Here is a 15,352-nt window from a genome sequence, read left to right on the forward strand (position 1 = left end):
CCCAACTCCTGCATGACTGGAGACACTGATTCATAACGGCCACCACCCCTGCCCAGTTTCTTCTTTGGGACCGTATGAACTACCCAGATGGGGAAGCTGAGGCAGGGGTCTGGGCTCTGAGCCACGAGCCAAGGGGCTGCTGGTCAGGTGGTGGTTCACAGGAAGCTGCTCTTCCCCCCAGAAACATTAGCTTGGTCTCGAAAGGCTGCAAGGTCTGTAGGCTCCCACTGAAGGCCCAGTGTGGAGCTCAGCCCTGGGGCTGCGTCTGGGTGGCTGAGGGTGAGGGCAGCCTGGGGTTCAGGCAGGTGGCCAGCTGGATGTCCAGCCCACATGCCCACGGGCCCGCATGCAGAGGACCGGTCAGCCTCCATGGCGAGGAGAGATGGGAAAGGCAGAGCTGAGAGTGCTTTATGAAATGCCCCCAGGCTTACTCAAACAGAGAAAGTCAGGGTAACGAGTCAGAGGGCAGGAATCTGGCGGGTCAGAAAGATCAGGAGCCAGCAGGGAAGCGGATTGATGACAGCCGACTCCAGCGGCACCAGGCGGCAGCGGCTGCGGGTTATCCCAGCGGGCGCGGCCTGTACTCCTCTCCTGCCCCTGCGGGTGCTGGAAGCTGAGTGACACCACAGCCCGAGGCCTGCAGCGCAGGGCCAGAGACCGCTGGCTGGGCCCAGGTGAGAGTGTGTGTGTGAGTGTGTATGTGAAAGTGTGTGTATGTGTGTGTATATGTGAGTGTGTATTTGTGTATATGTGAGTGTGAATGTGTGTGAATGTGTGTGAGGGTATGAGTATTTGTGTGAGTATGTGAATGTGTGTGTGTATGAATGTGTGTGTATAAGTGTATGTGAGCATGTATGAGTTTATGTGTGTATGCGTGTGTGAGAATGTGTGTATGAGTGAGTGCATATGTGTGTATATGGGTATACAAGTGTGTATGAGTGTGCGTGTATGAATGTATGTGTGCATGAGTGTGTATATTTGTGAGTGTGTGTATGTGTATGTGTATGAGTGTGTGGGCATGTGTATGGGTGTGTGTGAGTGTACGTATATGTAAGCATGTGTATGTGTGTATGTGTCTGAGTGTAAGTGTATGTATATGTGAGCGTGTGTATGAGTGTATGTGTGAGTGTGTGTATGTGTGAATGTGTGTGTATGAGTGTATGAGTGTGTATGTGTGAGCGTGTGTATGAGTGTGTGAATGTGTGTGAATGTGCATTAGTGCATATGGTGTGTGTATGTGTGTGTATGGGTGGGTGAGTGTGTATGTGAGTGTGTGTGTGTGTGAGTGTGTGCCAGTGTGTGTGTGCTGGGGAAAGGATAAAGAGCACATGCAATTACTCCCTGAAGTACACCCTAACCCTGGGCCTCCTGGAGAGCTGTTTGTTCCCAATCCCCAATATCCAACCCATGCTTTCTACTCCACCAGAGAGCCCTGTGGTGCCCACCTCTATGCCATTCTCCTACAGACAGTAAATCTTAGTTAACTTGATTGACACAGGTATCATGCCCAGGCTATAAACTTTTGGAGCAACACATTAGAAGGGGCTTAGAGGACTTCAGAGGCAGATATAATGACAGTAAGTGAGAGTCACAGTGGAGCCAAAATAAAAACAAACACACACAAACCTAAAATACAGGACTAATCAGCAGAGGAAGTAGCAGCTGGATGCTCACAAGATCATAGAGGGACCTTAGAGTCCAACCCATCTCCCAAGGCACAAAGTCTATGTCTAGTGTATCTGGCATGGTCATTTGGCTCAGACATCTAGGGACAGGAACACAAGGACCACACATGGCAACTCATGTCAGAGTTTTCCTTTATACAGAACGGGAAATTCCTTTATGGCACTCTGACTCTGGTTCTGGTGTGACGCTTTGGGCCAGGAGTGTGGAGCCATGGAAGCCTGGACTTATGGAAGCCTGGACTTATGTCCCCTTAAGTCTTCTCTTCATTCCTCATGTGACTCAGGCTCCAGCTTTTTAACATCCTGGCCACTCACCTCTGGATGAGCTCCTTATCCAGAATTTGGTGCACTGGACACATCATTTATTAATTTTTAAAATTAAAATTTTTTTTTTTCGATGGAGCCTCGGTCTGTCATCCAGGCTGGAGTGCAGTGGCATGATCTTGGCTCACTGTAACCTCTGCCTCCTGGGTTCAAGAGATTCTCTTGCCTCAGCCTCCTGAGTAGCTGGGACTACAGGCATGCACCACCATACCCTGCTAATTTTTTATTCTATTTTACTTTTAGTAGAGATGGGTTTCACCATGCTGGCCAGGCTGGTCTCAAACACCTGACCTCAGGTGATCCGCCCTCCTCGGCCTCCCAAAGTGCTGGGATTACAGGCGAGAGCCACAGTGCCCAGCCCATAATTTATTAATTCAACGGAAGATTTTGGTCACATTGCCTGGGGGGTTAACAGCTCAAGTTCTGGAATCATACAATCTTGGATTCAAGTCCCAGCTCCACCACTTAGTAGCTGCATAACCGCGGGTAAGTAAGTTACTTAACCTCTCTGAACTTCAGTTTCCTCCTCTTTAAAATGAAGATAAAAATAATAGCTCCTTCACGGAGGATTAAGTTATATAGTGCGTGTAAATGACCTCCCACAGTGCCTGGCATATGGTAAACACTTGGAATTTGGCAGCCACGTTGGACTGATGGTGACTCATGCTGAGCCTGTACTTAGCTAAAAGCCAAGGGTCTTTTTCGCATGAACTGCTGGCATTTATCCTTATTAGACTTCATTTTGTCAGTTTCAGTCCATTGTCTCTTCCTGTCCGCATGTCTCATTCTGCCACCGTACATTAGCACCGTACATTAGCCAGCTAGCGCATCCAACTTAGCCATCTGCAAATCTGATAATAAGCCTTTTATATTTTCAACTGCAATCTCACCCTAATCTGATGCCAACATGCTATTCAAGATTCTTTAGGTTCAGCTGTTCACCCAGCCCTCAAGTTACTCAACTGTGCTTTCTCATGGAGCCCACTCTGACTCCTCTGAGTGAGAAATTCTTTTTTTCCCTCTGGAAGTTTTGAAGGCTCCAAGGAAAAAGTTAAATTATTTTTAATAACTTCTGTTTAAAAGACCAAGGAAATTATAAAACCCATTAGAAAGACTGTAATCAAAAATTAGTCAACATGAAGTTTGGGCAGTTGGCGGTGTAGATTTTATTTATCTAGAACATCCCCTCTTGAGGAGTTGTATAAATCCTCCACAATGCCAGAAAACGAGGCATCACTTCACAGGGCATTCTGTATTTTTCCACATGGTTTATACTTTCTCTCTACTAAAATAGAAACTTCTCCAGGTCAGGAGCCCTTCTGTCATTTTGTATCTCTTATCAGCACCTGAGTCTGAGCTTTGCACACAACTCCTAATACCCACTGGCTGACAGATCATCACTGTAGAAATGAACCATTTATATGTACTTGTGATGGTTAACTTTGCATGTCAACTTGGGTGGACCATGGGGTGCCCAGATTAAGCATTGCTTCTGGGTGTTTCTGGATGAGATTGGCATTTGAATCAGTGGATTGCCCTCTGCCATCTGGACAGACATCATCCAATCTGTCGAGGGCCTGACTAGAACAAAAGCCAGAGGAAGCAGGAATTTGCCTCCTTTTTCCAGTCTCACTACCTGGGCTGGGACATCTCTCATCTCCTGCCCTGGGACTGGGATCTACACCATTGGATTCCCTGGTTCTTAGGCCTTTGGACTCACACAGAGTGACATCAGCAGCTCTCCTGGGTCTCTGGCTTGCAAGTGGCAGCTCATGGGATGTCTTAGCCTCCATAATTAATCAAGTGAGCCAATTCCTACACACACACACACACACACACACATGCGCGCTAGTCTCCTCTTCGTTCTGTTTCTCTGGAGAAACTGCAGAACATATCCAGCTTCAGACAGTGAGAGCTCAGATATGAGATTCAAGAGGGGAGAGATGACACTTTGTTTATTTTTGTCACCCTCAGGGTACCCGTATCATCCCATGTTGCACCTGGTAGATGTAGAACTCAGAAAATACTGTCTTCTAAATGTTGAATGAATAACATGAGGGAACCCAGCCACAGTCCCAGAGTCACACTGATCCTATTCACGTGCCTTCCTTCCCTCACTGAAGATGACATTACTGACACATTGTCAAGAAACACTGCAATCAACAGCTGTGAATGAGGGCTGATGCAAACATGGTGCTGGGCTACAGACAGGCCATAGACATAGACATTGTATATCCCAGAGAGCATTAATCTCGGTGGGGAGAGCACATGTCTATGAAAAGTTTATATCTGGTGTATCTGATGCACCATTTAAAAGATAAAGACATGAAATAGGCTCATTGAGAAGGGATCAACACTTTCAGCCTTTGGTCATTGGAAAGGCTTCACCAAAGAGAGTAATTGAGTAGGACTTTAAAGGTCAAAGAATGGGAGAGAACTTTCCAAAGTGGAAGAATAACCCAAGTCGCAGTAAGAGGATGGTCAAGAAGTAGATGGGTTTGGGAAATGACAAGGATTTGGGGGCTCCTAAAGAGCACCAGCCTAGCTTCCCCCTGTGAGCCATGGCACATTCTGGTGTCATAGTGGTGCACAGGTGGTTGTGGAATAGATGTTTTCTCTGCAAAGTTAACTGGCTTACAAAGGGCTATAACCCATGTGCTTTGCCTTACTGGCATTTCCCTCTAATCTGAGCTAAGAAGGTCAGCTAAACAGACTATATTTGGACTAAGCTGCTCCCTGTAGCCCAACTACTAAATATCATCATCAGCCAAAGCCACGTCATCAGGCAGGTGGATTTGGATTTTTCGCCTCAAATGATAAGACGTGCTTTCTGGCTCCTCCAGCCCCTAGCAATAGTGACACACAGTCCCTCCCTGGACAGTCTTCCTTTACTTCTCACAGAGTCCTGTTACCCTCCCAAGCGACTGCCTCTGCAGACTCTCCTTACGGGTTTGGCCTTCCTCTCTGGACAAAGGGGCGTCCCTCGGATAACTGTTGCCTGGCAACATCTCTACTGTGCCCTTGGAGAAACAGAGACATTGTCTGCTTGAAAGCTAAGGCATGCTGTTGGCTTTTGGGCTGCCTATAGTGAAATACAAAGATTAGGTTTCTTAATTAATAGTTTTCTCACTTTAAAAGGTTATTTAGGATTCAGTTCTTTCTAAACATCATTTTTTTCCTCTACCCTCCACTTTCAAGCCCTGCCCTTGATGGTTTTAATTTCACAATTTTAAAGAGAAGCCTGGGGAACAAGCTTGTATAGCTCTCTTAAGAAAAGTCACATTTAGGTTGCTCTTTTCTTTAGGCAGACACAAAACCCCATATTACCTATTCTTTTTTCATGAAAGAAGGGGGGCAATTAGAACAACTGCCTGGTGATTCTGGTCACAGATTAGCTTTTACATGGGTCCCCACGATATTGGGGTTGTACCCATCTCCAGGAATGAAAGCACTGCTGAGAGCTTTGGGGATTCTCTTCTTTTTGGTGAGCCTGAGGCTATGGCTACTCAATGCCACGTGTGTGTGTGTGTGTGTATGCGTGTGTGTGTGTGTGTATGTGTGTGTGTGTGTATAGCCACACACACATATATATATGTGTGTACAGATAGATAGATAGAAGAAGGAAAGAGAGAGAGAGGAGAGAGAGAGAGAGAGAGACGGGCCCAGGGGGAGAGAGACAGGGGAGGGAGCTGGGGGGAGAGAGAAAGAGAGAGAGAGAAAGAAAAGGAACCTAAAAGCAAACAAAGAAAAAACTAGTCAGTTAAATCTATCCAGTAGAAAGACAAAGTGTTCATTTGCAGTGAAGTACAACTATTAGAGGATTGCCTAATTCTATTTTTGGAAAGTTCTGTTGTTCATTAAAGCATCCATAGGCCCAGCTCCATTCTTCCTCATATCACAGAAGTGAAGAGACTCACAGTTCTAAGTAATAACTCCATGTGTACCTAGTGCCATGAAGCCACATACCACTTTATGGAGTCTTTTTCTTAAGGTGTAGTGATCAAGTGTATACACTTTGAGTTCTAATAGTTACGGGTTTGAATCTAATTCTGCTACTTTCAGCTTTGTGATTTGGGCTGAGTCTCTTAATTCTCTGAGCCTATCTGTAAAATGGAAATACTAGCATGCGCCTTGTACAGCCCTTGGGAGTATTACATAACAAATGCAGCACTTCTGATAGAGTGCCTGGAGCTTAGTAGGCATTCAAATATGAGCTTCCTTTCCTCTTCTTTCTGTGCCTCTGCCCATAACCTTACCCCCATCTCAGTGATTAAGGCTTTTTCACAAAAAAACAAAAAAAACCCCAAAAAACAAAAAACCAAAAACAAACAATAACAAAAAACAAAACAAAACAAAAACAAAACAAAACAAACAAACAAACAAACAAAAAACCCTAAGCAGAGACAAGGTGTTAATAATGAGCCAGTTGAATGGAACCAGGTGTTACTGAATGAGATCGTCATTCATTTGGTCCCAGGTTCGGCTGTTTTGTTTTGTTTTGTTTTTTCTTTTTCCCTACTCATGGCAGGCTTAAACTTTGCTCTGAAATTTTGCCACAACCTGGGCTTCCCACTGACAATTTCTGTTTGAGCTTTTGAGAATGCCACAGACAGTGAATGGAGAGGGCTCACTCTAGGGAGGGCGCAAAGAAAGAAAGTAACCTTAAGTCGGGGGAGAAGAAAAAGAAATGTTTTTTGGAGGGGTGGATGAAAACATTGTCAGGATTCAGGGAAATAGGGTAAGTCTCTCTGTAACAAACATTCATTGAGCACCTACTGTGTACAGGCTCAGCTTTCTAATGGGAGGTCTGATCCCTGCCTTTGTGTGCTTATCGTCTAAATAGACATCCAGAGTCTGAAAAAAGTCAACAGCAGCTGAGTTTTAGGCATCAATCACACAGCTCCTAAAAGGCTTCAGACCGAGGGAGCAACTGGATGTGTTTAATCAAGTAAGGCTTCCTGGAAGAGGCAAGTTTTGAGCCAGTTTGAAGGAGATGAGGATCATGGGTGGAAGGAGAGGAATTCAGGGTCTAGAACTGCAGGTGCCAAAGCTTAGTGTTAAGGGGTCATTCCAGTGGGTGACAAGGCCCCCTCATCGTCAAGTGCTGGGTGAATCTCCCTTCATTGGAGGCTCTCTTTCAGGGGCCCTGCAGGGACCCAGGCGGGGGGGTGGGGCTACAAGTAGTCTAACCTCATTGGACCGGAGAACTCCGAAGAACGGGTAGAGGAAGGCCGGCACCAGGGCTGCAGCTCCCAGAGGCACTGCCTCCGACACCCAGTACACAGCAGTCACGATCAGCACGTAAGCACACGAGGCCTCCTGCAAGGCAAGGAAAGGGGCCGTCATTCACAGGAATAGTCACTGCCACTGAGCGTCCGGATGCAACCCTGGCGTCTGAGGCAGCAGACTCAGACTGTAACGCGGGTACTAGGATACAGCCCTGGGACTGAAACCGAACTGGCAGGTGAGCATGGTGAATACATGGTGAGTCCATCCTTTGGTGGGTGACATTATGGCTGCTCCTTGGGGGACCGATGCCTGGCCTGCGGTTTGCACTGGTGTGTAGCCAGGCAGCTCGGAGGGTTCTGGAAACTGCCAAGGTGGGGACTGAACTTAACTGCAGTGACCAGACCCATGATCACAAAACCATACAAGTGGAGTTCAAAACTTTAACTTGGGCTGGGATGTAATTGGTGTTAAGTTGACTGGATATTAGAAGTTCTTGGGGTAGTTGGAGATAGGAATCACTATGTGTGGTGGGGGCTGGGGCTTGCACTTGTAATCCCAGGACTTTGGGAGGCCAAGGTGGGAGGATCACTTGAGCCCAGGAGTTTGAGACCAGCCTGGGCAATATATAGCAAGACCCCATCTCTAAAAAATAAAATATAAATTAGCCAGGTGTGGTGGCACAGGACTGTAGTCCCAGCTACTTGGGAGGCTGATGCCAGAGGATCACTTGAGCCCAGGGGCTTGAGGCTGCAGTGAGCTATGATCATATGCCACTGCACTCCAGCTTGGACTACAGGACTATAGAGTACGATGCTGTCTCAAACAAACAAACCAAAAAAAAAAACAGTTCATTCACATGTGAGCTCTGAGATCAGTCATCCTGAGTTTGACACATGTGCCTAAGATATGAAGATATGTGGCATTGGTGTGTGCCTGACTGAAGAGAAGTGGATCAGTAAGAAGTGAGATTTATAAACAATCCAAAAGGTGGCTTCTGGACTGTGCTCTTACAGCTCTGGGCGTCTGGGGTGTGTCTCAAGAATATACCAGGGGGATCAGCAAGGCCTGGAATCTGGACCCTCTCTCCAGCCTCATCCCAAATGGAGTAGCTTTGTTCTCATTTGATTCATATACGAACATTACATGTGAGATTTGAAAAAAAAAAAAAAAGCTTTATTGCTTTAAAAATGAATAAATAAAGTTAAATCCCCCTGTTTTAGACTATTTGCTGAAACAACTTGATTCAGTAGTAAATTTTAATCAAATAAATTATTAGGCAACTTGAAGAACTGGTTGACCATTTCCCCCTTCAATTTTGGATCTGAGGTCCTATCACGTTTTGCATCTAGAGACTGAATCCTTCTCCCAAAGGCCCCTGTAAGAGTTAATAAGGAGCTCCCTTCCCTGGGAGAGGGAAGGGAAGACTGAAGAGGAAGGCAGTGATCCTGAGCATGGAACTCTCATTTTGGATGAAGAAGCATCAGCTCCTAACTCAGTGTTTGTCAACCTTCGTACTACTGACATTTAGGGCCACATAGTTTCTTCTTGCTGTGCACTGTAAAAGAGCAGCATCCCTGGTCTCTACCCACTAAATGCCGGTAGCACTTTCTCCATTGTGACAACCAAAAAACCCTCTAGACATTGCCAAATGTCCCTTGGGGAGGTAAAATGATTCCTGGTTGAGAGCCACTGCCCTAACCAGGGTCTGGTTCTCGTTGCTCTTGGACTCCATTCTATCCGCTTGACACCATGGAAACATCCATCTACAAAGACTGAAGACAGCCATCTATCTGGAAGGGGAGGCCTGGAAATTCACCAGCATTTTCCATAGCCCACTCACTTTGCTGGCTGGACAACCTAGGGGTGCACAGGGTAATTAAGTACAACATTCTTATCAGAAGCCAGCCCTCCATCAGCTTGCCCTCTAGTTGTGTTGATTGCCCTGAATTATGCTGATGAACGCTGTTAAGACAGGTTACCGGCTTACTCTAGGGAGAGGCTGCAGTTCATGGGCCTTGTTAATGGTAACATCACCAAGCTCCGTGACTCAGAAGCGCATTTATAGAAAATCCAAGTTGGCTGTGGGATCCTCAATTTTTACATAGTTCTAAACCATCAGGACTCGTGTCTGATTTGCCCTGAGGCTGGCTGCTGATCAAGGAACCTGACAAATCTTGCTGTTTATGGCCCCTTGAGTTCATAACACGCGTCCTCAAACTCTTGCATAAAAGTTACAAAAGGTCGCTGTATCACTGAGGGGCAGCAGGAGTGATTAAATCAGCTGGACTGGCAAGGACCTTGTGCCCTCCTGACATTCATGGATTATGGGATTGGGGTTTGAGAAATGGGAACTGGGCCCAAAAGTTGTTGACTGTAGCTCCCCACTGAGATGTTCTCTGGGGCCAAAAGATCAGAGGGAAGATAAAACTTTTGGAAGTGCTGATAAGACAACAGAACCAATGGTGAAAAAAAAAGAGGCTCCACTTGGAAACAAATTCAATTTAGAGAAATACCCTGTTTGCTATAGAAATAAAACTACCTAAAGGAGTTCAAACCCACGTGTTCTCATCTCTCTTCTGGGAAAGAGACAGAGTGGCAGATCTTAACTCCAGTTGAAGAGAAAGAGTTGAGAGACAAAATGTCTGCCCCTCACTGGGGACCCCTTATTTCTTCCTGGAACCCTTAGTCTTTCCTGATCTGGTCATTACAGGGCTACAAGTTACAAGTTAAGGGGAAGGAGGTGGGGAGAGAAGGTGCAGAGAAAGGGAAAGGAGAAAGAGAAAAAGAGCCTGTAATCCCAGCACTTTGGGAGGCCGAGGTGGGTGGATCAGTTGATGTCAGGAGTTCGAGACCAGCCTGGCCAACATGGCGAAACCCTGTCTCTATTAAAAATACAAAAAAATTATCCAGGTGTGGTGGCACATGCCTGTAATCCTAGCTACTCTGGAGGCTGAGGCAGGAGAATCCCTTGAACCCGGGAGGCAGAGGTTGCAGTGAACCAAGGTTGTGCCATTGCACTCCAGAGCCTGAGTGACAGAGTGAGACTCTGTCTCAGAAAAAAAAAAAAAAAAAAAAAAAAAAGGAGAGAGAGAGAGAGAAAGAAAGAGGACTTTCCCTCTGCCAGGTGCCTTTAGTTTTGAATTAGGAGAATGTGGGTAAAATAAAGCAAACATTTTGGTTGTAAATATTGTTAGACATGCGACTAGGTTACTGGAAGAAGTAAGTCATCAGGCCACCTTCACCCAGCTGTATTAAGGACAGGATTAATTACTATCATTTTTTTACCTGGATTTTCCTTAGAGTAGAAGAATGGACAAGAGACACCTTTAGAGAGTCTTTCCATACAGTTTCCACTTATTTCACCCATGGAATCTCCATAAACTTCATTTTTCCCCTTCTAAAGCTTCCCAAAATTCAGGAGGTAAGCTTGTATTCAGACAACCAAAAATACTGCAAAGTTTGCTTACAAGGAGTCCCATGTCCCCAACGCCTATCCCATGTCTAGCAGGTGGTTCAGTTCACGTGGGCTGAACTGCACTGGACTTCTCTGCTGGCTGTCAGGTCTCGCTCATCTTCTGGAGAGAATATTCTGCAACCCCCAGGCTCTTTAACAACATCACTGGTTCCTTATAATAGCAGGTGTGTGGGGGTTGGGCATTGGTGCGTGTTCAGACAATGTCTTCAAGGGACATGCTATCTACTATTTTTTGGCTCCCGTTTACAAGTAAAGGAAAGAGTTCGAAAGTGGCATTTCCCCATGTAGGATGTTTCCTAGTCAGCTACTCACTTAGGTGTGGAACTGCTCGTTTTCCACGCAGTTTGACCACCCCAATGATATCCCACTCCAACTTCACGGGAAGGAGGTTGAAGTCTGTTATCTGTTATCATCAATGACTGGGGGCACCTTTTAAAAAATTTAGCTTGGGCAGTTGAGATGCAACTTTTATCCCACTGGGGGCACTGAGGAGGAGCTTAGTTATGGATGCCCTCTCTTGTACCCTCTTCTTCTATAACATGATAAACAGTGTCTGGACCTCTAGTTTTAGAGAGTTGGGCAAGAAAAAGGGGGAAGGTCATTTTGACTCCTCCTAAAATGTAGCTGAGGCTTGTCGCTTAGAACCATCAAAACTGCAGGCCAGGAGCTCCTGCCCAGGTACTCCATCACTGCTCTCAACTCCAGTCTAGAGCAAGAAAATCCATTTGGAATTTTAAGGGTTAAATATCAGACTCTAAAAGTTTGATGCAGGCCAGGCACGGTGGCTCACACCTGTAATCTCAACACTTTGGGAGGATCACGTCAGACCATGAGTTTGAGACCAGCCTGGGCAACATAGTGAAACCCCCATTTCTACAAAAAAAATTTTTTTAAAAATTAGCTGCATGTGGTGGTACTTGCTTGCCTGTAGTCCCAGCTACTCCGGAGGCTGAGGCACGAGGATTGCTTAACCCCAGGAGCTCAAGGCTGCAGTGAGCTACGATTGTGCCACCGCACTCCAGACTGGGTGACAGAGTGAGACTCTGCGTCTACAAAAAAAAGTTTGATGGAAGGGGTGACAGATGGATGAAAGACATGCTACCTGCTGGGCACCTAGTCTGTGCCTTCTGTGGGCAGTGGCCAAGGTCCCCAAAGATGGGGCTGACTCAACAAGGAGATATGAGAGGTTCCTGATACTGCTTGGGAGAGGAGGCTAATATGTCTCTTGGTAACAGTCCCTTATAGCAACCTACATGGAGAAAAAACAAAAACAAGAAAAGCCACAAAAAGAAAAAAAATCAGGCCCATTTGGACAAAGCAGAAAATTGACTAGGGTACAGTCCAGGAAGAATGTCAGCAGCAATCACTGTCTGCTAATCCCAGCCCAGTTTTAATCAGCGTCTCCCTGGCACTCTGGAGTATTTATTCTATGAAAGATTTAAGCCAGTTTGTTTTTAAGAAGAACCATCCTAATCCCCTCTGTTTAACTTTTTAACTTAATCTTGGTTACCAAGTTACTTAAGGAGCAGAGTGGAAGAATTGCTCCCCCTCCTACAAACGGGATTAACCTGCTTTAGCTTATTTTTCCTAAAGTCTCCAGGGCAGTGGCAGCTGGGGGAAGGGGACAAGCCACAGACAGGAGGAAGAGAACAGTGGAGGGAAGGGAAGGGAAGCAGGTGACCACGGGGAGGGTGTGACAGGCAAGCTGGATGCTGAGCCAGAGCTGAGGTTCCTCTGTTCTCACAAACCAGGTGAAGAATGAGGTCACGGGCTAGAGTTTGGGGGCTCTTATCTCTTTTTTATCGTGTCACTTTTTGTCTGTCCGTCAAGAGCACAGAGAAGAAAACACAGAAGACACAAATAATTCAAGGCCACGTGCATGGGAGCAGGGCAGCCTGCTAAGTTCTGCTTTCATTCCTTCCCTAAACATTCATTCCCTGAAGTTGATGGGCGCCTTCGGGATTAGAGCTTCAACTGTGGTCATCGAAGCCCACCAGGACGCGACCACAGACCACGGATTGGCTCCACGGTTCTCTTCCTCCTCCAGCCTTCTCCTCAGTGCCACTATTGGGAGCTCTTTCTGTGTCTCCAGGGGCTCTCAGATAACCAGGGTCCCAGGTGAACTCCCAACAAACACAGGTGCACCATGTCGTTTGCATGGGTGTCGCTGGCCCCCGCTGCTGGGGCAGGCTGGCCTGCTGCTTGGTGCAACACCCATCAGTCACTTCTGCCAAGGCCCCTACTCTGTCCTGACCCCGGTGGGGGCCATGGGGTTGGGGGAATGGGACTGGGATAGGAGATGAACATGACAGCTTTTAGGAAGAAGATATCTTGGTTTCCTCTAGAAAAATCCTTCCATTTCTTTAAACCCACCACAAGCCACTTTGAGGGACTGCCTGAGCACCCCATGTCCCCCACCGACCTCCCCTCTTTGCCCTCCCACTGACTCCCAGACCCCCGGTGGGCGCAGGTCGGTACTCACGCTGCTGGGGTGGAGGACGGGCAGAGGCAGCAGCAGGAGCGGGACGCAGACGACCAGCAGCAGCTTCCGGACTCGGAGCAGGCCCTGCAGCAGGCCCATCGCGCCTCTGTCCTCTCCAGCTCGTCCTCGGACCCCGCTCTGCCGGCGAAAGGCTTCCTCCCTGGGCACTGCTCTCTATCCAGAAAGACTTCTTAAACCTTTCTTGGCTTCCGAGAGTCCGCCTTCGTCTTGGGGGCAGAACGGGAGGGCAGTTATACCCTCGCTGTTTCTACAAGAGGCTGGGCTCCTGGCCTCCTGCTTTAGGTGGGATTGATGAGCATCGTTTTGTGACCAGCAAAAAGGAACTGGGAAAGGATGATAAACGGGGGCATAGTGGGCCTCCTCTCGGCTTGATTAGTAATAGAGTAACTTCATTCTAGGTGTCAGCAAAAACCCCCTTAATCCTTTAAACCACACCTTTGCCGCTGCTGCTCGGCCTTGAAGAAATCATTTAAAAGCTTAAAAACATTAAAAACGCTCAGAGCATATTGTGCTCTCCATCAGTTTTCCTCCCTCGGATGACCTATTTTGGGGAGTACCTGTTTCATCTCCCACCTGGGCTCGCTGTTGGTAAGAATCTAGTAGCCTCTTTCCTTAAAACAAGCACCTGAGCTTGTCAGAGTTGCATGCGGACTTCAGGTGGGGCTGCTGGTCGCTCCCAGGACGTGGTACCTTAACTCTGTTCACATGTCTTTCCCTCAAATTGGTTCCCTACTTATAATTTGCCTTGAGCCTGGGCCTGCAAAGCAGAAAAGAAAAGTCCCCAAGACATTCCTTTTTATCAAAGGACAAAACTTGCTGGAGGCCCACCTTTAACTTTCATCCACCAATGGGAAGCCGGGACAGAGACAGTAGCTCCGCCCACTTCTCAAAGCCAATCAGCAAATTGAAAAGAATGAGTCAATTTCTCTCCCCGCGGCCGCTCTTGATTGGTCACAGCGGGGGCCTGCTGATTCCGCAGAACCTAGGCAGCCTGCTAAGCTTATTTTTCAGTTTCTCAAACTTCCTAGGGCTGGAGTGATGACCATCATCGTAAACATAATCTCACGTACCCAAGCACAGCTTTATTGTTTCGGATCATAGGACACAGAGCTTTCGCTGGGAGGGCCGCCTGCTGATCTAGACCTTGGGAAGGGAATGTGCCTGGTGGCAGGGAGAAAATGCAACATTACTTCTGGAGAATTTGCCTCAGAGTGTACAAAGTTAAGCCTTTCAGACCTCCCTGCTGGCAAAGATCGTTTGCCTCAGCACCGAGGGGGGAGTATAAAGGGTCTATGCCAGCAGAGGGTATAAGCCGGTGAGAAAGACCCCAGATCTTTTGGGAAGTATAGCTGCCTCCCTGGCAAAGTCTAGATGCCAGTCTCATGCCCAGATGTCAGTGGTCTCTCTGGCTAAATAGGTGCTCAAATGCTTCTCTCTGGGGCTCTCCAAAAAGGAAACCGAAGACCTTCTTTTGCTGGTACAAAAGGAGGAGGTGGGAGGGCAGGGAAGAAGTTGACAAGTTCGGGGCCAAGGTCTTAGCTGCAGTTGAACTCTGGAATTTCTCCTGTTTACAGATTGGAAGAAGTTGTTAGCTTCTTTTCTCAGAACGGACACGTGGATTTGGGGCAAGGAAGAAAAGCAAAAGCCAAAGCCCAAACATTCTGTAAGTAGTGGTTCTTGGCAACATTACCTTACCTTGATCTGGGAGATGCTGAGCAGAGTCAAAGGGTTATAAAACCCATGTTGTCTTGAATTCACAGAACACAGGAATGGCGTTCCAAGATCTGCAACTATACTACTTGGAAATGATCCCCAGGCTAAAGTGACCAGGGAAGTGACCCAAAAAACAAATTCTTCTTGACTTTTAAAGCAGGTGCAACTGTGGACAGCTGAGGTCCCCTTTGAAATTATCTTGCCATTGTAGGATGGGCTAGGATGACTCAACTCTTTAAATGCGTGTTAAAGACTGGCTACTGTATTTACTACATTCTGGCCTCATTTTTTTTTGGTTATGATTTTGAAACTCAGAATGAACAATACCACGTGTGTGATGTTTTGGTCGCAAACATTAAAGACACCGAATAATTATAAGCAGCTGTGGAAGTCAACATCCACTGTTAAACCCATGAACCATTC

At 46.9% G+C, this 15,352-nt stretch overlaps 1 protein-coding gene across 3 annotated transcripts in view; it reads right to left on the reverse strand.

The window, feature by feature from the left end:
* SLC13A4 (solute carrier family 13 member 4) overlaps positions 1–15,212 on the reverse strand; it is a 48,925-nt gene extending 33,713 nt beyond the window's left edge. Inside the window, exons 1-3 of one of the 3 annotated variants that reach the window (XM_019031087.4) lie at positions 14,287–15,212; positions 13,196–13,422; positions 7,200–7,328 (exon numbers count right to left, since the gene is read on the reverse strand). In XM_019031087.4, the coding sequence (XP_018886632.1) occupies positions 7,200–7,328; positions 13,196–13,294 (228 nt within the window). In that variant the 5' untranslated portion in view covers positions 13,295–13,422; positions 14,287–15,212. Of the gene's footprint in view, positions 1–7,199; positions 7,329–13,195; positions 13,423–14,044 lie in introns of all 3 variants that reach the window. The other 2 variants (XM_063708789.1, XM_063708788.1) reach the window with 2 other exon arrangements.
* Positions 15,213–15,352: the final 140 nt, after the last annotated feature.

Source organism: Gorilla gorilla, chromosome 6 (genome assembly GCF_029281585.2).
Source record: "Gorilla gorilla gorilla isolate KB3781 chromosome 6, NHGRI_mGorGor1-v2.1_pri, whole genome shotgun sequence".
Taxonomy (NCBI): Eukaryota; Metazoa; Chordata; class Mammalia; order Primates; family Hominidae; genus Gorilla; species Gorilla gorilla.